At 43.2% G+C, this 25,892-nt stretch overlaps 1 protein-coding gene across 1 annotated transcript; it reads left to right on the top strand.

Annotated features, from left to right (window-relative positions):
* Window positions 1-1,379: 1,379 nt before the first annotated feature.
* On the top strand, window positions 1,380-25,763 carry col17a1b (collagen, type XVII, alpha 1b). Its single transcript, XM_029669370.2, is given in 56 exon segments — window positions 1,380-1,515; window positions 3,559-3,626; window positions 4,175-4,225; window positions 4,419-4,535; window positions 4,649-4,747; window positions 4,750-4,977; window positions 5,205-5,252; window positions 5,400-5,441; window positions 5,633-5,683; window positions 5,919-6,065; window positions 6,301-6,489; window positions 6,832-6,918; window positions 7,264-7,332; window positions 7,449-7,607; window positions 7,689-7,784; window positions 8,116-8,160; window positions 8,257-8,412; window positions 10,919-11,215; window positions 11,363-11,413; window positions 11,592-11,618; window positions 11,717-11,743; window positions 11,879-11,941; window positions 12,102-12,206; window positions 12,318-12,380; window positions 14,548-14,583; window positions 14,745-14,798; window positions 14,906-14,941; window positions 16,288-16,323; window positions 16,451-16,513; window positions 16,609-16,644; window positions 16,739-16,810; window positions 16,964-16,990; window positions 17,107-17,142; window positions 17,222-17,257; window positions 17,361-17,441; window positions 17,639-17,674; window positions 17,795-17,905; window positions 18,154-18,276; window positions 18,414-18,476; window positions 18,605-18,664; window positions 18,819-18,845; window positions 19,001-19,063; window positions 19,484-19,561; window positions 19,697-19,744; window positions 21,422-21,550; window positions 21,674-21,805; window positions 21,884-22,003; window positions 22,259-22,390; window positions 22,516-22,620; window positions 22,732-22,899; window positions 22,992-23,147; window positions 23,233-23,469; window positions 23,645-23,809; window positions 23,971-24,051; window positions 24,148-24,228; window positions 24,326-25,763. Coding segments are annotated over 55 exon segments (4,953 nt in total). The 5' UTR covers window positions 1,380-1,515; window positions 3,559-3,568; the 3' UTR covers window positions 24,376-25,763.
* The last annotated feature ends 129 nt before the right edge of the window (window positions 25,764-25,892 follow it).

Genomic DNA, 25,892 nt, shown 5'->3' with positions numbered 1-25,892 from the left:
GGTGGTGTTGACAGCAGGCGTATTATGTTTGTGTGACTTTAGGCATCACTAACTTTAAAATACCTTGGAATTAGGGCACCTATAATTTTAGGGATGGGTTTATCACTTTCTCCTGTATCTTTATCTATAATTCATTGGTTAAGATGCTGTGTAAGCAAGATGAATCCACAATCACTAGTTCCTCTTTGTGTATACTATAATAAAAATACCGGTGTCATTTTATGGTAACTATCAGTGAAGAAGCTGATGGCATCCAAATACCAAATGCATGTGAAGAACCACTTAAAAACCTCTACCACACTTTTTTGGGGACTTTAAATAGCCGATTCGGAGCAAACACAGATTTCTCAGCAATGCATCATTCAAGCCTGTGAATCATTCATCATTCAAAAGCTGAAGAGCACAATGAGTTTTCAGTGATAATAGCAGATTAAGAGGTGTATCCCGCAGTGAGTCATGCAGTGTGGGTGGTTGTTTCTGAAGGGTGTGGTGGGTGGAGACTGGTACCCACCCGACGAGAGCAGGGTGGCAGCCAACCAACCCCTCAGGACAGCAGAGGAGAAGACTTGTGACTGCCGGGATCCTGGGCAGCCCTCCTAATGAAACATCCTCATTTGTTCCATCCTCCCCCTCACAGCAATAAGGAATCAATGAAAAGGCATTTGCACATGCTCCATCTTGTTATATTGGACTCAATGGACATTGGTAGAACACACCATTGCTATCAAATGTTCCTTTTCCTATTCTCAATCATCAACAAAGCATAGCTATCTAGGTTGTGGAACTTTATACACACAGTAGGTCTATATAAGGCAATTTACAAGACCCTGTAGGGAAACAACTTCACCATCATAAATCGGCACCATTCAATTCCACTGCATGTTTCTGTAACTTTGAAATCAGTATTAAAGTAGGTCTTGTCCAGGCATGGGAGGTTTGTGTGTGTGTGTGTGTGTGTGTGTGTGTGTGTGTGTGTGTGTGTGTGTGTGTGTGTGTGTGTGTGTATGTGTGTGTGTGTGTGTGTGTGAATCTGAAAAAGTTAATTTAGAATTATAAAGTAAAATAGGTAGAATGTCAGTCCAGAAAAGAGAAAAACTTTCCAAAAGCAGATTCTTGGTTTGTGTTTTAACAGTTAAAGGCTCTAGAATATCTAGATACTACTCAAACTCCTATCTCCGAGTATGCACATGTTTTGAGTGTGAAAAGTTAATTGGTCATTCCCGAGGGCACTGTTTCTTTCAAGCCGTGCTGGGTAGCCTACCTGTTACCTGCCAAGCAACGGTGATGGGTGTGGTTGGATTGGGACAAAAGCCCATTGCCCTGTTATGACTTGCCTGAGAAAGTTGAGAGAAAATAAAAAAAGAGGCAGGTATAAGGACAAACCACTTCCCTACCCTGCAACAGTAACATCAACAACATTCACTACCTGACGGATATCAGTTGGACTATCTTAGTGGATTTTATTTATCTTCTTCAGAAGTTGACTGAAGATTCTCCAATTGACACACACTAAAGGTATGCCACGGGTCCACTTGATGATGATATATTTTTGTCGTTTGACTGTTTGATGAACTTGCAGGTTTTAAAAGTGCATATTGCACTGATAATTCAAAAATACTTTTTGGGAGAAAAATGTTGATTTAGCTGTTGTTTGTTGCTGTAAATTACTGTAAGGTAGGTGGTAGGCTAGTTAGTTCCCCAAGACACAAAGACAGCAGGTTAATTATGGTTGTGTGGCTTTAGGCGTCACTAACTTTAAATACCTTGGCATTAGGACACCTATAATTTTAGAGATTGGTGTATCACTTTCTTCTGTAGGACTATTTTGTCTGTTGTCTAGTTCCTTGGTTGAGACACTATGTAAAGGTATACGTCCACTTCATGATGATCAATGTTTTTGTTGTTTGACCGCACCTGCAGGTCTTCTAAATTCTGGGTTTGCTTTATTTTGATTGTTGCAACTACATTTATGGGAAGCATAGGACCTTTTCTATTGAAGAAATTGAAGAGCTAAACAATTGTGACAGACTCGCTTAATTAAACAAATGTTTTGTTTGTCTTTCTTTTTTAATTTTTTTTTTTTTTACATAGGCTAAGCCTTTTTTGTCTCACGGGCATAGGCTAATAATAAGCAGTCATACAGAATGAATGTTATTGCTTTAACAGTCTAACAGGGATGTAGCTACGTTATTCAATGACCAAAAACTTGTTCTGAGATGTGCCGTTTGTGCGGTGTTTATGTCCTATTTTAGAATGATAGCAGGTATTCTAGTCCCTGTTTTAGCACATTCAGTTTTGACCATGGAAATTTGAGTTGAGCGTGCGGACACAGAAACTGAAGATACGCCTAACCTAATGAAATGGAAATTATATTAAATCATAGTAGGTCTGTAGATAGGGGTCTGAAACTGATTTTCAAAATGCCCAAAGTCTCCAATGCATTCTATAGATCTGGGTGTGGTAGAGAGATGAGCCACAGTTAGAAAGGACGATCCTTTGTGTCCTCAGAACAGTACAATGCACCAGGGTTTTTTGTTCTTTGATTACCATGGGATCTTCAAAGAAGACTGCAAAGTTATTTTACCTCAGGCCTCAGGTCCATTCAAAAGCTGCTTGCTCAGGTGTACATAATCTCCTTTTGGGAATTGAGGGCTTTTCCTGGGGTAGGCTAAGTAATTATGCTATTCAATTTCATGCACTGGCTGTAAATGCGTAAATGCCTCTAACGAACAGAGCAAACAAAATAATAGTAGAAGCTCAAAAAGCTTCATAAATCTGATTGTAAAACACCAAACTAGGCTACTCCCTACAACAATTATGGATGATCTCTGTGTAACATGTAATGCCTGCACGAGAAGGCCTATCTGAAAATCCAGGTCCTCTACAATGTAGTGACCTTAACCCAACACCTACTGTAGCAACCTCGTCAAGAGGTTTGGCTCTCTTGGTGCAACGGCTAAGATTTGTCGGAGTAGGCCTGTGAACCGTTTGTGCGATTATAATTTATATTGTAAGAATGATAATGCTGTGCTGTGCATGTTAACTAAACTAAGAGGAAACTTTAAATAGGCCAATTTTCAGTATCTACTGTAAAATGATCAGTTGCAGTTGCTAGCTGATAACTCTTTGAAAAGCAAAACAAATGTTATCAGTCTGTGTTTAATCTGCACTTAATATGCTGGTAAAATATCACTGATGTTGTTATTTGAGATCAATTGAGGTTATCTAGTTTATAATGAGCTGTGTCTATAAGTGCTTTCATGAAAGGAGTGACTGCGGGAGGTGATTTTCTGCCCTCAGGAATATAAAAATTGAGTACAATATGTGTTCAGACATATACTTGGCTTGTGTGCTGTATTTTTGAGAGTGTTACTGGTTTAAGAAATGAAGCTGTTTATTCTCATTGTTAACCTTTAATTTGAGCAAAAAAAATACAATGGTAACAAAAAAAATGCTAGACCACACAACTAAAAGCTTTTTAGTTCAGTTGTTGAAGTCAGTTAATACGCTAATGCTATTGACATATTATTTTCCCTAAATGTGGTCTCACTTCACCAGATAACATGGGATGGATGATTTAACAACAAGAAAGAGAAACCACTCAGGAGGAAGCTCCGGGGGAAAGGGTGAGAATTGCCTTCTTGCAGTTCTAATGTCGACCTTGTTGAGATATTTATTATTTTGTCTATTGTATAGTAGAGATCTATGATAGTCATTAACTGCTAGTCATGCGATTTACTGTGTTTCCAGTTCCATTCCTGTCTGAATAAACCCTTCTAATTCCACCTTTAATACACAGATGTGAAATGTCTGGTTGAAAGCAATTATCTCCAGTCAGCCTATTAGTGGGCTGGGTGAAGTCATCATCACTATGTTCCTTGCACCTATTTGGTAGATCCTGAACACAGAGGGGGTTGTTGCTAGGGGAAGGGTGTAGCCCAGGGAGGTGTAGTGGAATGTTTTTGTTTGAATTGATTGAATTGGACAGTCGATATTGTAGATACAGGGTGCCACCCAGTGGCTTCTTAAAGTTATTGCAAATCCTCTGCTGAATCCCAAATCGACCCTTTTCAAGTGTCTATTTGTGACTGTAAAATGTGATAACCAAACACAGATATAGGATCTTATAAATTGAATACACATTTGTATGTGATTTTCTTCTCTTTGTCTCCAGTTGTGACAGAAACTACAACCTCGACAAGTAGATTGGTATCTTTACCTCCAAGTAAGTTTTCTGTACTCTTAAAATTCCCCTCAAACTGTTAAATTGTTTGATTAAAGGTATTGGTAATGCAGATTTTGTAATAATTTGATTATCATTTCACACTATGTTTCTGTGAAAATTCTGAGAGTTGGAGTGCTCTAACACATTGAAAGAACTGTTGAAGAATGTGGCCATGTATCTCTTTATCTACCAGAGGGTGGCAGTGGATCAAAAAGTAGTACCCACAGGACCATGTCCAGCAATGCTGGAGGCCTGTGGTTGGAAAAGAACATTTTAACCCAGAACAGCAGTGGAACTAACTTTTCCTCATGTGAGAATAGATCTGTTAAAATGTTCATTTGTACATTTTTAATATGGAACATGGACATTAGGCTATGACTGAAAATACTTAGGGGGATTAACCCATGCTCTCTGCCTCTCCAGCTTCTGTGGGTGTCAATGCCGGAGGATCCAGCTCCTCATCAGGGTTCTACATGGGGGACTACTCTGAGGGTGGTGGAGATGGTGGAGGGGGAGGTGGTGGAGGGGAGGTGGTGGAGGTGGGGGAGGTGGAGGAGGCGGCGGAGGTGTTGGCAGTGGAGGTGGGGGTGGCTCAGGCTATGGAGGAATGTATGGGGGAAGCTCCGGGTCAAAAGTAAAGAGCAGCTCGTCAGGGTGCTCCAGGAGAGCCCAGAGCTCTGCCTCGCCTGGGGGTCTCTCCCCTGGCTTCCTGGAAAGGAAGAGTATGGCCAGTCGCTCAGGAGGCTACGACGGTAAGGGAGGATCCAACCAATCACACTGTTGATTTTTGTGTGTGTGTGTGTGTGTGTGTGTGTGTGTCTGTGTGTGTGTGTGTGTGTGTGTGCGTGCGTGCGTGCGTGCGTGCGTGCGTGTGTGTGTGTGTGTGTGTGTGTGTGTGTGTTCGTGCGTGCGTGTATGTGCAGCTTCTAAATGTGTGTTAGTGTAAATGACTAATCTGTCTTGACCTGTTTTCATTCAGGAAGCTCAAGTGGCAACTCCTCCCCCGAGTTTACACGGAAAGACTATGGTAACTGTTTTATATCAATATATTTTAGAATTATGTATAGGAGTATTTATTGTAGCTACATTGTGACTTTAGAGATCATACTGACATTTCAATAAAATCCAATTTAGTCAAAATCTACATGATATCAATATGTGTATTTCTTTTCAGCAGGGTCAGGTGCCACTAGAATAGGGAGGAGCCAGAGCAGAGGTATACCAATACTTCTATTTATCCAATTTGTAAGTCGCTCTGGATAAGAGCGTCTGCTAAATGACTTAAATGTAAATGTAAATGTATTTCTGCTTTCTCACCTCTATTCCTCCCTTACCCTGTCATACTGATAATGACAAGTTGACTATAAAACACCAGTAATAATAATAATAATGTGTTTGATATTCCAGAGAGTGAAATCAGAGCCAGACTGCAGAGTGCCTCTCCCAGTGCTGGCAGATGTGAGTTGATGTCTTCAGGAAAATTGTTTCTCGACACAATTCATCAAATATATGTCATGCTGTTGTTTTTGAGATATTGTGTGGCAATGAATAGCAACATGGGGAGTTTTATTTTTTATCTGACAGAGCTATTTGGACACCATTTTAGTTGATTCATTTTGATCTGGTGGATCAGTTGTGATGTGAGGTTACCATTTCAGTAATAGCATTACTGACTCAGTTGACTTCCACACAGGGACTGAGCTGGATGATGTGAAGAGGCTGGTGAAGGGAGGACGCTCCAACAGTGTCAGCCCCACCCGCTCCTCCGCTTCCTCCACCCTGCCTGTCCCCAGGAAGGCCACCGTCGAGGCCAAGATTGTCACCCAGGCCTCCCAGTCAGGTAAGCTACGCAGTTCACACACAGACCATGTACATACACCTGCAGCATGCTAAAACAAGAACACACAACTGCAGGAGTCATCAAGAGTCAGATGGTTAGGTTATATTTATTTATGGTTTACCATAGATTTATGGCTGGAGATGGTTTTTGCTGTTGCTGTCCCCCTACCTCCTCCTATTGGGGCATATAAAAAAAAGCCTCAATTTACAGACTCTTTCTTCCCTGGTCCCTCTAGTCTCTGGGCAGTATGAGACCACTACCCTGGACTCTGGCCTACCTTCTTCCTACTGCTGGACTAGCTCTACGCTGCCCATCTCCTCTGCCACTGGCAGCAGTGCATACGGTTACCATAGTAACACAAACAACATGTCTCCAGGCTTGGGGTCCTCCCTGCTCAACACCACCTCACCCTCCTCCTTGTCAGGTGAGACAACCAATGAGAGCACTGAGCAGCACTCTGGATGATGTTAGGGCAACCAAATTTGGATCCAGTTCAATTATATCCCATAAGACGGCAGATGCTGCCTTCAGAAAAGCGCCCCCCACTTAGCTATATTGGGTACTACATACTGTATGTTTTTCATGATTCTTATTGATTTGTCTGAACTCAGTAAATTGTTTTGGGTGTATATCTTCACCTCACAGTTTAGCAAGCGCTCTTCTAGTGCATTCTCTCATGTTTCAGAAAATGTAAAGCAAATGTTCTGTTTCGACATAAAGTCTCACAGCTTTGAGTACAATTCTGTGTTGTCTGTGACTGCTGCAGTGTATGGATTCCAGAATAACTTGGCGCCCACGTCCAGTAGTGTCCTCACTACCAGTGGAGTTAACGCACATTCAGGCACTTTGACAGGTATGGTAGTAGAACCTCCTCATCCTACAGAGAGTATACATTTTAATAGACTTAGACACTCATGAAATTAACACTGTGTGTCTGTGTCTGTGTGTGTGTGTGTGCGTGTGCGTGCGTGTGTGTGTGTGTATGTGTGTGTGTGTATGCGTATGTGTATGTGTGTGTGTGTGTGTGTATGTGTATGTGTGTGTGTGTGTGTGTATGTGTGTGTGTGTGTGTGTATGCGTGTGTGTGTGTGTGTGTGTGTGTGTGTGTGTGTGTGTGTGTGTGTGTGTGTGTGTGTGTGTGTGTGTGTGTGTGTGTGTGTGTGCGTGCATACGTGCGTACGTGCGTGTGTGCAAGCAGGATATGGAGTGCAGAAGAACATATCGAATGGTGGTGGTCTCGTCAGCACCGGAGTGTCAACCTCTGCAAGTAAGTCTAGAGTTTAGAGGATTGCTGAACTTAATGTATAGATTTGTGATACTGAATTAGAGAACCATGTTTATGGCAACTTATGTTTTTAAAAGACTATTTGTGTTTCTCCATAGTGTCTGCTTTGAGGTCTCACACTGATGACGCATACAGGAAAGACTTAAAGTACCTTGTGCTGCAGAAGGAGAATGTTCCAGTCAAGAGAGATACTGAGGTGCTCACCCTCACAAAAGACAGTGGAAAACACTTCACTAGTAGTGTTCGCAGTGTTGGGGGTAAGACAGCTCCTTCAATATCAGAGTATTCACTGCTTTTTAATGTTGATGTGATATTAACTTCTGTGTATGTTATGACAGGTTCACTGTCTGGTGATTCTCTAAAGAAGGAGAAGATGGTGTCCAGCTACAGTGAGACTGCACCAGTCCTTCTGAAGTCTGAGTCCAATTCATACTGTAAGCACCATGTTTATATGTGCATTCACTCACACACAGGCACGCACACACACACACCTGAAAACGTTAACCCTAAACCTAACCCAAGCTCCTAACCCTAATCCTAAAACTAACTCTAGCTCTTAACCTTCAACCTAGATCTAACCCTAACACTAATTCTAACCTTAACCCTGAACCCCCTAGAAATGTAAAAACGTCCCCAGTTGGTCAAATTGTTTCTTTACTATTCTTGTAGGAACTTCTGGTCCCCACAAGTATAGCTCGTTAAACACGTCCACACATGCACACAGTGAAGAGAATGCTGCTGATACATCACCATTTTATCCCTTAGATGGATCACCCCTAGTGTCAACAAAAGACAAAGCAACATATGCAGGTATTTGTGATTTAAATATGTCAGTAGTTGGCCATTTGTATCTCACACTTCATCCATAACCCACCTATCATATTCTCTGTTCCCCCTCCCTGTCAGAGATCCAAAAAGAGGGGGACTACTACAGCAGCGGAGGACGAGGTGGGGGCTGCTGTGGGTGTGAGGACTCCTGCTGTTCCTGGTGGAAGTGGCTGCTAGGACTGCTCCTGCTCTCCCTGCTGCTCCTGGGCCTGCTCTTCGGGCTCATTGCCCTGGGTCAGTCATGTTTAGGGACAAGAGTTTCCCCTGACCTTATGACCTATAGATGTAGGATCCTAATTTGACCAGTATGGTCATAGTAAAATAATCCTGCAGCAACAGGATTTGAATGTTTGGTTAGGCTATTAGCAGAACAAAAGTAGGCTACATTAAAAGTGCAATACTGTTATAGTTTTTTTCAATTGCAAACAAGCATCTGTCAATACTGAAGCCACTTTTTCAAAACAATTCTCACTCAGAAAGCCTACATTGTCACTCATAACACACTGAGCTAAAAAACACTAACAGGGAGCATTACGTAAATTATGAACTTTTCTCTTTGAAGTTTGAATGATTTGTCACATAAATCAGTATTTGATTATGGAATAAGAATAGCATCTTTTCACTTTATTGACTGTACTAAAGTGTATGTAACAAGAATTAATCAGAAATGCAGCAATTTGCTTCAATAGCCTTTATTTTTCTATATCTTTGCACATAGTAATTTACTGGTGAAAAATAAAAAGTTGATACAAAAAAAATAATGATTGAAATTCCAGGGCTGCAATAATAATTACAAACCAGAACAACATGTATAGTATAATCACTCATACTGTACAGTACTGTGAGGGTTCTAGTTCTCCCTTTCTCCTACATTTGGTCACAAGTTCTCATCAACATCACATCTTATGTCTTCTCTGGCGATGCATCTTGGGAAGTATCTTCTGGAATGTCTAATCCAACCCTGGCAGTCTTCAGGAGAAGTGTCTCCACACCCTGCATTCATGGCATCTAGTAAGGACATCTGGTCATGTGGATGGTGGTCATAAACCTTCCATCTCCAAGCAGAGAAAAGCTCCTATATGGGGTTTAGGAAGGGGGAGTATGGAGGCAGGAATAGTACTGACATCCTGGGATGTGCAGCAAACCAGTCTGTGACTGCACACATTGTGATGTTAGCTCCTTTCTGGCCTGGGACATCCGCGGTTTCTCTAAGTGCAAACACATTTCTTTCCCTGCGGCGTGTTTTTGCCAGGTTGAATCCAGCTTCATCCACAAAGATGAATGTATATGCAGTTTTCCTGGCTTCCATCTCCATTCATCTCTAAAATACAGTAAATCCACAGTTTTACAGTACTTGACATTATGAATAGCTGTGTACCTTGTTTGGTTATTGAACCAACATCTTACCTGGATATATTGATACCGGAGTTCTTTCACAGGTTCACCGTTTCTCTCAAAGGGTACAGTGAACAACTGCTTCATCCTTATTTTCTGTTTCTTTAGGACTCTGGCAATTGTCGTTTTGCTGACCGTAGTCACATTGCCAAAAATGATCTAGTCTGCCAGCACTCTCTCCCGAATTTCCCGCCATTTTATTGTATTGTTGCCAATTACCATGTCAACAATGGAAATTTCCTGCCCATCTAATAATATTCTGCCCCTCCCTCTTGTGGGAGGCAACCATTGGATCCTACTGAAAAACACAAAGCAATCAATATATTTCTAAATGTAAGTACATGTAAAAATGTGAACATACTGTATTGTACTGTAGTATGTAGTTCAATTATCATTGAAGGATGCACATCTCGCCTGTTGTTTTGCCAGAAAATTCATACTATTGATGCAACTGTTGAACGCTGCAGATTTGGTTGCATCCTTAAACCGGCCTTTCTCAAAGAGAGACCATGGTTTACAACATGGCCAATAATTGTGGCCCTTATCTCATCAGAGACCACCGCTCTTGGTCTTCCTCTCCTTTGTCCTCCACATATTCTCCCTCTCTCTGCCACTCTTCTTTCCCCACCAACCTGTCTTCCTTGATCCATGTTTATGTTTACAAATTAAATTATTTCGAAGCCGTCCTCTTTTGTCTGTTTGGTAACGAGACTAAAAACAGGACACTTGGGTAGACTTTCAGCTAAAATTACAATCAGCTGTGTTTGGAATGATCAGCTATTCTGCTGAGATTTTCTATATCTTTATATGTTTACTGCAGAACTGTGCGACATTTGCCATCATTCTGTTTTGAATGTGTTTTTAACAGTTTTGGAAACAGTGTGCTAGCATTTGAAAACGTGCTGCAAATATATAGTTTTGCAGGTGGTGGAGTATGAATGTGAAAAGAGGATGGATTCATGGATTTCGGAGAATGTGGTCATTGAATGCATTTTGTGTGAAAGCAATGAAAAATGATTCACAGTTTGGACCACATGCACTTCTTTTTCGCTGACTGTGTGAAGAGTTTTGACAATGTGACTTCAGTTTTGACCAACGCATATTAGCAGTTGAAAAAAACTGTAATAAAACCGTGTGTTTGTGTGGGTTTTCAGTGAATTTATGTAAATCACGAAGCTCTCTGCAACAAAAGAGTGATTAAATTAAGATCCTACATCTGTATAGTTAACGAGGACCAATGCACACAATATAGTCAAAACATGTAGAGATACCGAACATAGTGAACATGTATACAATCATCTTTACCTCTAGAAACATTTCTCATACATTCTGTGTCCCTCCACAGCGGAGGACGTGAGGAATCTGAAGTCTCGAGTGGCAGCTCTGGAGTCCACCTCCACCACTGCTCATACCAGCCGCCTGTCAGCCTCCAATAACGACATCCACAACCCCCAGTCTGGCACCTACATGGACACTGGGGGCGCGGCCCGCTCCGACAACACCCTGAACCTGGATACCAGCCTGGGCATGGGGATGGGCACTGGCACGGGCACTGGCATCGCCGGGCACACAGACAATGCTGCCCTCCAGAGGACCATCCAGCAACTACTGAGAGCTGAGATGCAGTCTCAGTCATTCAGAGGTATTGTACACACATGAACATGACTAGAACTCGAACGTAAGAAATACATTCACCATTTATGGTATATGTACATTAAACATTTACTGAATTCACTGAGCATTCATTTTTTCCCCCAATTTGTGCTTATTTTGTTATTTTGTTTCACAGCCCTTCTTACCTCTTCAATGAAAGGGGACAGAGGAGATCCGGGAACTAAAGGTAAGATCTTTTGTGAAAATATTGTCAGTATGTGTATTTTGTGAGTACAAACAATGGAGACAATTGTGTAATCCAAGGATATTCAAAGAATTATGTCTCTACACCGATACTTTAAGGAGTTATTCTGTCTCAATGCTCTTTCTGCTTTGTTTCATGTATTCTGTTTACTTTGCTTCAGGCGATGCAGGGAATCATGGAACTAAAGGTTTGTTTTTTTAAGACTTAAAAAATAAATGTATTTATTGTACTTTAATTTGAAGTTTGCTGTCACCAAGTGTGTAAACGTCATTTTCTTTGTTTCAGGTGACAATGGTTTCCCAGGACTGCCAGGTAAGGACAATGAGTATGATGTGGAAGTTACCATTATGCTGGTTTAGTACTAGTTTAATTGACAGTACAGTATGACTTTTAAGAATAACTTGGTACTTATGTCACACATTTTTGACCTCTCACCTTTGACTTCAGGTCCTCCAGGTGCCATTGGTCACCCAGGACACGAAGGACCCAAAGGACAGAAAGGAAGTCAAGGTACAATAACATTAACCCTTTTTTTATTAATACTTTTGTTGATTCATTTTGTAACCAGCTTTTATCAAAAAGCTAATATGGACCCATTTAAACAAGTGGGTTACAAGTCAAACTATGTGTATGCTTATACATGTGCATGTGTGTGTGCATGTGTGTGTAGGTGACCATGGAGCTGAGGGGCCACAAGGGCTCAGGGGCCGAGAGGGGCCTGGAGGGCCCAGAGGGGAGCCAGGACCCTCAGGGTTTGGAGAGAAGGGGGAGAAAGGTAGGTTGTGAATTTAGATTTTCCTAATTTATATAGACTGCATACTCACATGGTTCATTTTCCAGGTAAAAAAAGAGTTAAATGATCATCAATTTGGGTTTGTTCTCACAGGTTCTCCTGGTGAATCAGGATCTCTTGGTCCTGCTGGTCCAGTCGGCCCGGCTGGGCCCAAAGGTAGGGCTATGAGTGGGACTGTGTGTCTTAGAGAGGATCATAAACACAGTAGCGCTTCACCCTAGACCAGGGTGTCAAACTCATTCCATGGAGGACCTACAGTAGGGTCTGTGAGTTTTTGCTTTTTACTTTCATTTAAGACCTAGACAACTAGGGGATGGGAGTTCTTTAGTAATTTGTGACCTTAATTCATTAATCAAGTACAAGGGAGGAGCAAAAACCCACAGATACTCGGCCCTCCGTGGAATGAGTTTGACAGATATGCTCTACACTGTAATTTTTTTTTTATTGATTCAATGTATATTTGTAAGGAAACCAGCTGCAATAGGATTGCGAGTTGGCTTAACATCTGGGCATATAGCTGAACCAACATACATTCTCAAGTTGAATTGTATGTTCACTCAACTTAAAATTTTAGGTTGAGTGAACATACATTTCAATTTGAGAATTTATTCAAACTTATTTGCATATTTCCCGGTGCAAAATGTATGACAATACATTACATACACTGACTATACAAAACATTAAGAACACCTGCTCTTTTCATGACATAGATGACCAGTTGAATCCAGGTGAAAGCTATGATCCCGTATTGTTGTCACTTGTTAAATCCACTTCGATCAGTGTAGATGAAGAGGAGGAGACAGGTTAAAGAAGGATTTTACAGCCATGAGACAATTGAAACATGGAATGTGTATGTGTGCCATTCAGAGGGTGAATGGGCAAGAGACAACATGCAAGGGGCTTTGAATGGGGTATGGTAGTAGGTGCCAGACGCACCGGTTTGTGTCAACTGCAACTATGCTGGGTTTTTCACGCTCAACAGTTTCCCGTGTGTATCAAGAATGGTCCACCACCCAAAGGACATCCAGCCAACTTAACACAACTGTGGGAAGCATTTGAGTCAACATGGGCCAGCATCCCTATGGAACGCTTTCGACCCCTTGTAGAGTTCTCGAGGCTGTTCTGAGGGCAAAAGGTGGGGTAGGGGGGTGCCACTTAATATTAGGAAGGTGTTCCTAATGTTTGGTATAGTAAGTGTATATCATAAGGTCTTTCTTTGAGATCCTATCCACACACTGGTTGAATCAACATTGTTTCCACATCATTTCAATGAAATTACGTTGAACCAACATGGAATAGACGTTGAATTGACCCACCTAACACAGTGGTCTGAAACTCTTTTACAGTCCACATCAAACCTGCAAGTCACATTATGCTGGCTTACAGAGTGATAGGTTATTCCTATTGGAATCCAGTCAGCGTGAGGATATCCAACAACTGGAACTTTTAATCACCCTCAACCTGCATTGAGAAGATTAATATAAACTGCAACTACTAACAGATTGGATTAGTTTAGAAAAATGTATGTTTCTGTAGAATAAGATTAATCAACCAATCAATGTACATACAAAAACACAGGTATTAAAACAAGCAATTCTGAAAACCAACCTGCAATAGAGTATGCTGGGAAATATGATAATGATGGGCATGTTTTTTTGTGGTTTTGAGCAAAAATGAATGAGTAATTCCTGTAATTTGTTCATATTCAGCTCACGTCGATCTGTTTGTTGAGTAAACAAACTTTAACATATTAGCTCAAATTGTTGTCCTTTTGATGTCCACTCAACTCACATAATAACGCTGATTTAAGCCATTGGTCAATAATGGCTTTTTTACAGCGTTCCCTTCCATAGGCAAACATGAATTTGTCATTTTACTCAATCAGCTTTTTCATATTCAGCTCACTTCGAGCAGTTTTTTGAGTAAACAAACTTTAACACATTAGCTTGATTCTTGTCCTTTTGAAGCACAGGAGGTTGGTGGCACCTTAATTGGGGTGGAGGGGCTGGTGGTAATGACTGGAGCGAAATAGGTGGAATGGTATCCAATACTTCAAACACATGGTTTCCAGGTGTTTGATGCCATTCCATTCGCTCCGTTCCAGCCATTATTATGAGCCGTGCTCCCCTCAGCAACCTCCACTGTTTTTAAGTCCCCCTCAACTCACAGAATAACTCTGATTAAGCAATTGGTTAAGTTGGCTTTTTTACAGTATACTACCCATGTCAAACTGAGGGTGGCCATACAAAATTGTGCTTCAAAATGAAGGGTATTGCATACACTCTATTAGGTTTCTAATATCCTTTCTAAATCTCTGTTCCAGGCTCAGGGGGTGCTCCGGGTACTCCTGGTACGCCAGGTCAGTCTCCTTCATTCACTTAGGGCTAAATCCTAACTTGAGATATAAACTCTGAGTAGCCTACATGAAAGTTTGAATTAAGTGTGCGTTGACCTTTTGGAATTATTCCACAGCACATTCAGTGAAAGGTTAAAACCTTGTTATTGTGTATATGCTTCTAGGCCAACCAGGATCTCAAGGCTTCCGTGGAGAATCAGGACTACCTGGTCCGAAGGGTACAGTATGACCTTACATTATGTGGGGCTAATTGATCCAGAGATCATTGATTGAATTAATGAATACTAGTATTGAACTGTTCAATAATGCATTTTCTCTGCTACAGGGGAGAGGGGTCCTGCTGGATTTCAGGGAATCAAAGGTATGTCTTAGGAATTATGTGTTAACATAGAGACACAATCTATTGTGTGGTTTTACTTTTGGCAGTGGAAAACATTGATCTATTCATTGACCGCTAAGCAGTGTAGGCTATTGGGAGGAGCTATAGGTGGACGGGCTCATTGTAATGGCTGGAATGGGATAAATTAAACTGTGTCAAATGGTGTGTCAAATCAATCAAATTTTCATTCAATCAAATGTATTTAATAAGCCCTTTTTACATCAGCCGATGTCACGAAGTGCTATACAGGAACCTAGCCTAAAACCCCAAACATCAAGCAATGCTGATCATTCAGAGTTAGAGACAGCAGTTGCGGTAGAGAGAGAGTTGAAAACAGCAGGACCGGGACAAGGTAGCACGTCCGGTGAACTCGGTCAGGGTTCCATATCCGCAGGCAGAACAGTTGAAACTGGAGCAGCAGCACGACCAGGTGGACTGGGGACAGCAAGGAGTCATCAGGCCAGGTAGTCCTGAGGCATGGTCCTAGGGCTCAGGTCCTCAGAGAGAAGAGAACGAAAGAGAGAGAGACAGAGAGAGAGAATTAGAGGAAGCATACTTAAATTCACACAGGACACCGGATAAGACAGGAGAAGCACTCAAAATATAACAGACTGACCCTAGCCCCCCGACACATAAACTATTGTGGCATAATTACTGGAGGCTGAGACAGAAGGGGTCGGGAGACACTGTGGCCCCGTCCGACAATACCCCCGGACAAGGCCAACCAGGCAGGATATAACCCCACCCAATCTTCCAAAGCACAGCCCCCACACCACTAGAGGGATATTTTCAACCACCAACCTACTACCCTGAGACAAGGCCGAGTATAGCCCATGAAGATCTCCTCTACGGCACGAACCCGAGGGGGGCGTCAACCCGGACAGGAAGATCACGTCAGAGACTCAACCCACTCAAGTGACGCACCCCTCCTAGGGACGGCATGGAAGAGCACCAGTACGCCAGTGACTCAGCCCCCGTGATAGGGTTAGAGGCAGAGAATCCCGGTGGAGAGAGGGGAACTGGCCAGGCAGAGCCAGCAAGTATGGTTCGTTGCTCCAGTGCCTTTCCGTTCACCTTCACACCCCTTGGCCAGACTACACTCAATCATAGGACCTACTGAATTGATGAGTCTTCAATAAAAACTTAAACTTCATCAAACATATGGAAACCACATGTTTGACTCCATTCCATTCACTCCATTTCAGCCATTACAACGAGCCTGTCCTCGTATAGCTCCTCCCACCAGCCTCCACTGCCACTAAGAGAGTCAGTAACATTCCCATATGATATACAGTAGCTAAGTAGTAACCTTTATTTTTTTATAATAGGTGACCATGGTGAGAAAGGACCTCGTGGTGCCTCAGGTGCGTAGCTGACATGAAATAGATATACTAAAGGCACTTTCATCCCAAGCAACAGTATTTAAATGACCCATGATGCAGCATCTGGCATTGAAGGTACTGTATTCCAATCAACTGTCTTTTCCCTCAGGTGACCCAGGACTATCAGGCTTGCCAGGACCAGCCGGAGAGAAAGGACCCAAAGGATCTGCAGGTGAGTGGCTTACTGCGCTTTGAATCTCTACCATTCTCCCCAAACTCATTCTAGAGCTTAACGTGGTTTAATACATTTATTTAATTCTTAAACAGGAACTCCTGGAATTGATGGTGACAAAGGCCAAAGAGGTAGGGGGAATAATATGTTACATGTAAAAAGACAGGAAACAATACATCAAGTGTTATGTACAATAGGCCTATATAACGATGATGTCATCCTCAGGTGATCACGGTCCTACTGGGTTACCAGGGATCAGAGGTCCATCTGGGCCTGCAGGGGACTCAGCCCTACCAGGTAAGCTACTGTGTCACGCTCAATATTCCCTGAACACCTCTCTTATTTACATTCCTGTTCATCCTAACTTGGCTTTTCTACAGAAAATGATCACATTGTATCCACTTGAAAGAGAAGATTGAAATGCATCTTAACTGATCGTTCTCCCTATAGGAACACCCGGGCTTCAAGGGCCACCAGGTATGTTGTTGCAGTTGGGATTTAGTGTAATAACAGAATTATGACGACAAGCTCAAGTGAAGTCTTTTCATCACTCTTGTCATCAGTTTTCCTCTAAAGTGTTCTTTCCTCTGTAGGAATACCAGGGAACCCTGGACAACCAGGAGCCAAGGGTAAAACAGCTGACATTGTTTTTAGAAAATGGAGGGCTCTAAACTTTGATATTGTGATGACTGTGTAACTTTCTTTTAGGTGAGGCAGGAGAACCAGGAAGAATCATCAATGCAGGTAACCGGTTGACTATTACATAACAGCGGCGATGTGTTTACAGTAGCTATACATCTGTATGACTGTCAGTGTGTACCTAAAACTGCTTGTGGTGATTCCTCAGGGGGATCCAGTTCTGTGGCCATCCCCGGCCCCCCAGGAAGCCCCGGAGCACCCGGTCAAGCCGGACCCCCAGGGTTATCAGGTCAGACATAGACTTCCTGTTTAGCTTTGTAGCACTGTGGTTTGTTACAACTACAACATAACAAAGTTGTAATAGCAATACCATGTAGTTTCTATGGTACGTAGTTGACCTAGCTGTGAACCTATGTTGGTTTGGTCAATATGAATGACATGTATAACACAACAGTGTTTTCTAATACAACTTTTCAATCTCCTCAGGCCCCATTGGCCCTGCTGGTCTTCCTGGCCAGTCTGGTAAGTCAGATAACCTATGGATCTGTGGATCTGTGGATAGCTAAAGTATTGGTCTTATACATGCTATCTATTTTCTGGCCAAGAGTCCTGGACGTACTGTATGTATGCTTATTTCCCCAGGTCCTAAAGGTGAGAGAGGGCTGAAGGGTGAGATGGGTATTCAGGGACTCCAGGGAGAGGCAGGTATCTCAGTGAAAACCAGTGAAACCGTCAGCTCATCCAGAGCTGAGAGTGAGTACTCATTACAATGATGCTTATAATTTAATTAAAGGATAAGTTCATATTTTTTCAACCAAATCAACATTTTTGATGTAAATGGCATGTTAGAGAAGACACTGTGGACTCGAGCAATACTTATTGCCCAAGCATGCACACATTGAAAAGTATCACTCGAGTCCAACACAGTGAAACATAACGTTGCGGAAAAAACAGTCAGATGCTTGTGTAACCTCATGGTTCTTCTTGATATCCTCATCCAGGACAGTTCAGTCTTCCTGCACAACCAGGTCCCCCTGGTCCCCCTGGACCCCCTGGAGCCCCTGGACGTGCAGGTGACTCAAGATCAGGACTCCCAGGACCAGCTGGTCCCCCAGGAGAGCCAGGTAAGCCTGTGAGAAGTGTCCATGTTAAGAATGAATATCAACAATACACAAGTTACTGATTTTGTTTGTTTGTTGATTTGGCTAAATGTTGAGTCTTGATGTCATCGTATGATTTTCCTGGTGCTTCTGCCTCTCAGGATATGGCAGACCTGGTCCTAGAGGAGAGAAAGGAGAGTCAGGAAGCTTTGTACCCAATTCAGGTGCGTAACAACATGACTTACATGACCAAACCCATAACGCAATCGAGTTCAAGAAGTGACCCTACATTTCTGTAGAGCTTTTTTTTGGCTGCATTGTAATGCTGTGCTTGTCACTATAATTCTTTCAGGAACATTCTTCTCTGGACCCCCTGGACCTCCCGGGCCATCTGGGCCAAAAGGATCACCTGGTAGGCCTTTCAGACACCTTTCACCTGCCTTTCAGAGGCATTGCAGATACGTACTGACAGCATACTCTAAACTGGCTCTGTTTATCATCACAAACGTAATCTCCTAATCCTATGATCTTCATCTAAAAGTATTTTTAAAATATTCTTACTTCAGGTACAACAGGACCAAGAGGAAACCAAGGTATGTGGTCTGTCCCCCTACAATCTAAAAAGCTACATTTGGTGGAAATCAATTCATATAACAGAATTAACTACTTATCTAGATCCACATTGGTTGTTCCCATTGGAAACACTAATCCTCTGTCCTTCATCCCTGTGTCCCATGTTCCCTTGTAGGAGATTCAGGCCAGCCTGGTCTACCAGGGAGCCCAGGAAGACCAGGAGGAGGCTCTGAAAGAGGTGAGCTTATCTTGGTTCAACTCAAGGCTAAGCCAACAGCGATTGAAAAAAAACATGACCAACTCTGATACAGGAGGTTATTGACCCAGTAATGAGAATTTATTGTGGCCCACCATAGTCTACCACTGGTCTAGTGGTTCTCAAACCTCTCCTCTGGGACCCACAGACTAGCTCATCTCTAAATTAGCTCAACTAATTCACCTAGTCATGGGCTTGATAATAAGTGGACAAGTTGAATCAGGGGGTGCTAGCTCTGGAATAGATCAAATACATGGAACGGCTGGGGGGCCCAGAGGAGAGGTTTGATAACCACTGCTATAGACCATAGTCAAAACATTGTTAACGGGCAATAAGTCTAGAAGTATGTATAGTAGGACAAAATATTTCTGATTAATTGCTTTGCTCTTTTGTTCCACACAGCATCACCATACGGTGGAACACATGGGCCACCTGGGCCCCCAGGGACTCCAGGGATTCCTGGACCAGAGGGACGGAAAGGTAAACTACCAAAACTTGGGAATCTTAATTAGAAACAAATACACTTAGCTTCTGAAGGTTGTGGTGCCTGTAAAAGTAACAGGTCTAGACTCAGTCTTTGAAATAACTAGTTGTCTTATTCTCCACATTTCCAAGGCGAACCTGGAATTCCCGGTTCTCCTGGTCTTCCTGGCTCTGCAAGAGGTAAACACTCATCTTTGACCTGCTGTCAATATTCCACCCACAACATTAGATACACTTAGATCATCAAGGTCTCCAAGGTGAACAGCCTCTGGCATGTTAGAATAATGTATGTAAGGGAAGTAGGCAAGTCAGATCCGTAACTTCAGGATAAGGATTGGCTCTAAGGGCTGGGTCGGTCTGGGCTGGGGTGCGAAGCGGGGCTGGGCTCGAGCCCCGGCTGGGGGAGCAGTTGCTCCGCCTCCCTTCTCTCGCCACTGCTGGAAGTTCGTTGTGCGGCCCAACTTGTGGGCTCTCGTTTGTGGTCTCGCAAGGGGCTGCTTATGGGGGTTCATTTGGGTGGTGTCTGTCGGCGTGCCGAAGGTGGATCGGTGGGGATTGGGTTGGTGGTTGGCAGCGGCGACTCTGGACGCGTGCAGGGCCCTTCTCGCGGATCTCCCCAGCTACAGTGCTCGTTGGCCTCGTTCACGTGGGGTCTCTGGCGGGTTGCCTCGGCCGGCGCCTAGCAGCTGACTTAGAACTGGTGCCGACCAGGGGAATCCGACTGTTTAAAAAGAAAAGCCCCGGAAAATAGTGAAGCGTGGGCAAGCAAACACAATACTACACAAGAAATGGGAACTAAAAACCAAAAATTGGCAGACAACCGGAGGGCCACAACATAATATAGCTACTAAAATGCATATATAGCGGGCAAGAAATGTATGAACAAAGGGGCCATTGGACAGGACCCCAACGCCCAATTGTGGTGAGGAGCAAAAAGAGAAGTCTAATGCCCATGTTATGGGGCCGTGCAAGCAATAAAAATGTATATATAGCGGGCAAGAAATCTATAAATAAAGGGGCCCTCAGACCGGACCCCAACACCCACTAATGGGGATGAGTACAAAGACAAGTTTAAGGCCCAAGCTATGGGGCCGTGCCAGCAATAAAAAAATATATATAGCGGGCAAGAAATCTATAAATTAAGGGGCCCTCAGACCGGGCCCCAACACCTAATAAAGGTGATGAGTACAAATGTGTTTACAAAGGGGCCTGTAGACAGGACCCCAACACCTAATAATGGTGACGAATGCAGTGAGAACAAATCAAAAACCTGGACATGCCAAACCAGGCGCGACCTCGAGTGGACACCACAGGGAAAAAAGGTTGCGAAGTAAGCCAAATAATACAGGATCCACCTCCTGATAGCCGAAAAAAAGGTGCCGCTAGTGGGTTGGGTACCATTGGTGAAATCTTCTTATCTTGACCCAGTACAGCCTCAGAGGAAGGGCCTCTCCAAGGAGCCGGGTCCTCCCAGGGTTTCTCAGCTGGGCCCGACTAATAGGGAGTTTTTGCCACTGGCCGCCTTACATCATTTTCAAACACGGTGAGCTCCAAGGAGTACAGGCTGGGTCAAGGGACCCCTTGAAGTACCAATTTACCCCGTTTTCCGTCACCGGTTCGGAGCGTTCCGAAGGGCCCGTTAGTAGGGAAGTCCGTTGATTACGCCGAACATCCGCTCGTTCAACTAAGGCTGGGTTAAAACTAGACATGAGGAGTTAATGGGAATTTTCGCCACGACTGTATTTAACAACCATTTTTGAAGCAATGTGCACAACTTTAAATAGCTGACCATATCATGAATGCAGATACTTCTCATTAAATAAAGACTATTGTATCTAATTATCTAATTTCTGACAGGCACTGTGGCGGCCAGCCCAGGGTTCCCAGGTCCTCCTGGTCCACCAGGTCCTCCCGGACACCCAGGCATTCCAGGCATAGCCTCTGCTCCTCCTGATCTGCGTCAGTATGTCAACGACTATCTCCAAAGTAAGAGTCTTCTTCTAAGGCACATTGAACACTAAGTCATGAAGTAATAATTCCCACATGAAATATCGTGACGAGCTGCTTTATACTCTACTTAGATTAACCTGTGCTGGTTGTCCTTTTCAGTTAATGCTAGGAGTATGTCCTCTGGTCTTCCTGGCCCCCGTGGCCTCCCTGGACCCCCAGGAGCCCCTGGATCCTCTGGATCCTCTAGTTCTGTGGAGGACATATCTTCTCGTGTCATTGCTTATCTGCAGCGTAAGTTCCTTTCCTGTCCAATTTTGTAGTTCTGTGGAAGAGTGGAAGCAGCCTAATGATTGTACTGTCTTGTCTCAGGTTCAGGATCAGGCTTCGGCAGTGGTGCTCAGGGTCCTCCAGGCCCCCCAGGACTTCCTGGGTCCTCTGGCTCTGGTTCTGGCTCAATGTCTGTCAACGACCTCATTGTTATGCTACAGAGTGAGTACTTACATGGTCATTCAGCAGACTCTTATCCATAGCAACTTACTGTTGATAGTTATCACTGAAAACACAATATATAATGTATTCTATGTAATTTCTACTTTGTAACTACTGTGAAAAAAAAGTGCCATGTATGTAATATGTGCCTAGAATGTACAAAAATAAAAACCTGTAAAAACTATGTTTGGGCTGATTGGACAAATAAAAAAAAGTATAAATACTTACAATTGATTTATTGACTGATTGGTTCAGGGGATGACGTACGGCGATATGTAATGGGCCCACCCGGACCTCCAGGCCCAGCAGGACCATTAGCCAGAGGAGGCAGTACGGCAAACTACGACCCACAGGAAGTGGCTACCTACGTCTTCAGAATCATGAACGGTAAGTAGGGGCTACTGGAGCAAAACACACGCACAGGATGGGTAACATGAATGTCTTTGAGCTTCTTATGGACCAGGCTTCAATCTCTCACCTTGTGGATGGCGTTTTAAAAATTATTATTATAGAACGCGGGATCGGTGGTGGGCAGCCTGGACCTCCGGGTGCAACCGGGCCTCCAGGGCTACCTGGCTCCTTCAGCGGTGTTAGTGACATCTCCACACTCCTGCAAAGTAAGACCTCGCCCTCTGGGGTTTACAGAGGTATCTTGTGTTTATGATCATCTAAACACGTTTGATTTACTGCTTACTCTTCGTCTTCTTCCTACTTTCCCGCTTTCTAAGATTCACAATTCCGTGCGATGGTTGGGCGCTCTGCTGGAGCCCCTGGTCCTCCTGGTACTCCAGGTATCCCGGGACCCCCAGGCACCCCTGGTACCCCAGGAGGGCCATCTTACAGGAGCTCAGCCTCAGGGGGTTTAAGGATAGAGGATGTCCAGCATTACCTACAAAGTGAGTCTGGTTCAGTTAAGAGGTTCTCCATCCTTCTGCGCTCAGTCGACAAAGACCATGAAGGTTTGACATCTGTCTCTGTCTCATCTCAGGTTCTGGGTACAGTGGTCCTCCAGGCCCACCCGGCCCCCCAGGACCTCAGGGGCCCCCAGGGAACTCTCACGGAGTAGTCTCCTATGGAGATAGTAGAAACATGGAAAACTACCAGCGAGAAAGCATCCGCACAGAACTCCAGGCGTACCTCAGCAGTGTGTTGACCTCTTCCCTATCCATTGGAATAGATATTAACCTGACACTCTACATCACATTAACTATTGTTGTGTTATTTCCCAGGTGACAGTATACGGCACTCCTTCATTGGCCAACCAGGTCCTCCTGGGTCTCAGGGTCCCCGTGGTCACAAAGGAGACCCTGGAGAACCTGGTGGGGTTCAGACTAACCGTCAGAGTTATGCCCAGAGTGACCCACGTTACTCTTCTGACCTTGAGCGGCGCCAGAGTGACATTGGAAGATTGACAGAGCCACTAGACTACTCCAACGTTGCCTTGAGAGTGACAGACTACATCAAGAGTGAGTGAATGACTAGCAATAGCGTGTCTCTGTAACTGTGTGCTTCTACAGTATAAGTGCTGAGACTTGATTGGGTTTGAGGCTTTGATTGACTTTGCACAGTGGCTTAGACGGTGCTGTGACCTTTTAGGTAAAAACAGACAGTATATAAACAGTCTATCCTCTGATCCTCCAGACCAGGGCTTACTGCAGGACATCCTGTCTGAGAGTCACCAGCGAGGAGGCTCCTGGGAGTCCAAAGGCCTCCCAGGACCCCCTGGGCCTCCTGGACCTCCCGGGTATAGCCGTGTCATTGGAGCTTACGGCAACGTGACTGCTGACCTCATGGACTTCTTTAGAAGTAAGATTTGGGGCAAACTCTCAGTTTTTTCTAAATACTAAACTAATCCACAGTTGTGAATTGAATTGTGGTACCCAGAAGAATTGCTAAGCAAATGCTTGCTGAAAAGATTTGTGGCCTTGCCTCCTGTCCTCTGACATGGCGTGTACTCTCTGCTCTAGCCCACGGCACCATTGTTGGCCCCCCAGGGAATACTGGCCCGAAAGGAGACAGGGGGTACCTCGGACCCAAAGGAGACAGAGGTACGGTAGTCATACTACAGGGTCATACTGTTGAATTACATTTCCAGCAGAGATTGACACTAGGACATAACATGACTATGGTATATCTATCTGCAGGCGAGATGGGTCGCCCAGGCCCCCCAGGACTGCAGGGGCTACATGGTCAGGATGGATACAGAGGAGAGAAGGGAGAGAAAGGTAAACATTTCACTTTGCTTGCACCATTTGGGATTTTTGTGAAACAAAATCACGTGCAGCTCAGCAACTGTTTTTCATTCCCTTGTTTTCTTTCCAGGTGCAGGTGAAGTTAGGGTTGGTCGTCGGCGTCGGAGCATCGGTGTTTAAGGTGTTTTCAGCTTAACCAAATCTAACCGATAAAGCTTTATTTCTATTCAGCTCTTCTGTCCTGTGCATAGTCAAAATCATACATTACGTTAGAATATGCCTGCTTGCCTATTCAATTACAGTTTCTTTTTTGAGTGTGAATACAATGGATGATATGGAAATGTTATAATGGCAGTAAAGCAGAGGTCTCCGACAGGTACTATAGGTCGCGAGCTAGCAGTAGCTCGCAGCCCACCTACGAGTAGGTCGCCAAGTAATTCTGAAAGTACACGGATTTTTAAAAATGTGTTCCATTGCAAACTGTCATAAACATAAAGCTCCTGGCAACCATCCAATCAAAGCCACATTGACATTATCTCACCCCTGGTTAGCCACTATTGGCTTAAAAAGCCAAATATAACACAATATCTGGCAATTAATTTCAAGCAATATTGCACTTCTGTCTGTATGGTTCACAAATGTGTCTATCACTCTGTATGTAACCTGTTAGCGATGCTAGTAATGATAACCGTCTTGTGGGTACACAGAGACTTTCCCCAAAAACCTTCTGCCTACCTGACAGAAATATATAATGATTATTCGTATCAATTGGGTGTCCTTTTTTTTTTTTACTCTGCCATGAGGTGCTGCAGAAGTAGGCCTAACATAGACATTGATAGACTCAGACATTCCTCTCTTTCTAAATGCGCAATTAAAGGGTAATTACACTCAAAAATCGAAAAGTATGTTTTTTTTCCAAACCTCAAAATTGGTCGTCTGATGTGATTTAAGCATTGACATGGACTCAAAACATACATTTTTGTTATTTTTCTATGAATAACTCTAATATTAAGAGTAAAAAACGTAATACAAAAATACAGTAATTTTATGGGGCCCCTTAGAGTTGTTTATTAACCATTATTTTACTAGAAAACACATATATTGTACAACAAGGACCCGGGGAAGAGAGGTGAAGAGAAGAATGTGCCTATTTGAAAGTAAAAAATAGTTTTGAAGTACAGTAGCTCTCATGCTAGAAAAGGTTGGAGACCCCTGCACTAAAGAATGTGTTTAACAGTCTGAAGTAGAGTGATACATTGGCTGCTGGTCATGGTTGTGGTTGCACTCTTTGATATTCTAGTTAGTATGTGGGAGTATCGTGTTTACCTTTCTTAATAAAGCTCTAGTTCTTTTTCTCAAGGGAACTCATGGGAAAATGTACTTTTCAAAAAGATAATGATAGTTATGGATCTTAGCTTTATTGATAACATTAAAGTATTTTTCACCCAAAACGTTTAAGTGTTACTTGGGCACTTTTGAACCACTCAAAACAACAATTGTCATTTATTCTTTATTTTCATTAAAACTTCAGAAAACTTAATTTTCAATAAATGTTTATTCCTTGTCAAGCCATGTATTGAAAATTATTGCAATGTATTTTGTGTGGAGAAAAGAAAACTGCACTGAAATGGACTCTTGTCATGTTGATGTTGACCAGCTTTTTGTACCTTGAAGTAAATTCTACAAATAACAATAAA

This window comes from Oncorhynchus nerka, linkage group LG10 (genome assembly GCF_034236695.1).
Source record: "Oncorhynchus nerka isolate Pitt River linkage group LG10, Oner_Uvic_2.0, whole genome shotgun sequence".
In the NCBI taxonomy this organism is placed as follows: Eukaryota; Metazoa; Chordata; class Actinopteri; order Salmoniformes; family Salmonidae; genus Oncorhynchus; species Oncorhynchus nerka.
Note: the sequence above shows the minus strand (reverse complement) of the source record. Positions and strands in the feature narration are given on the sequence as shown.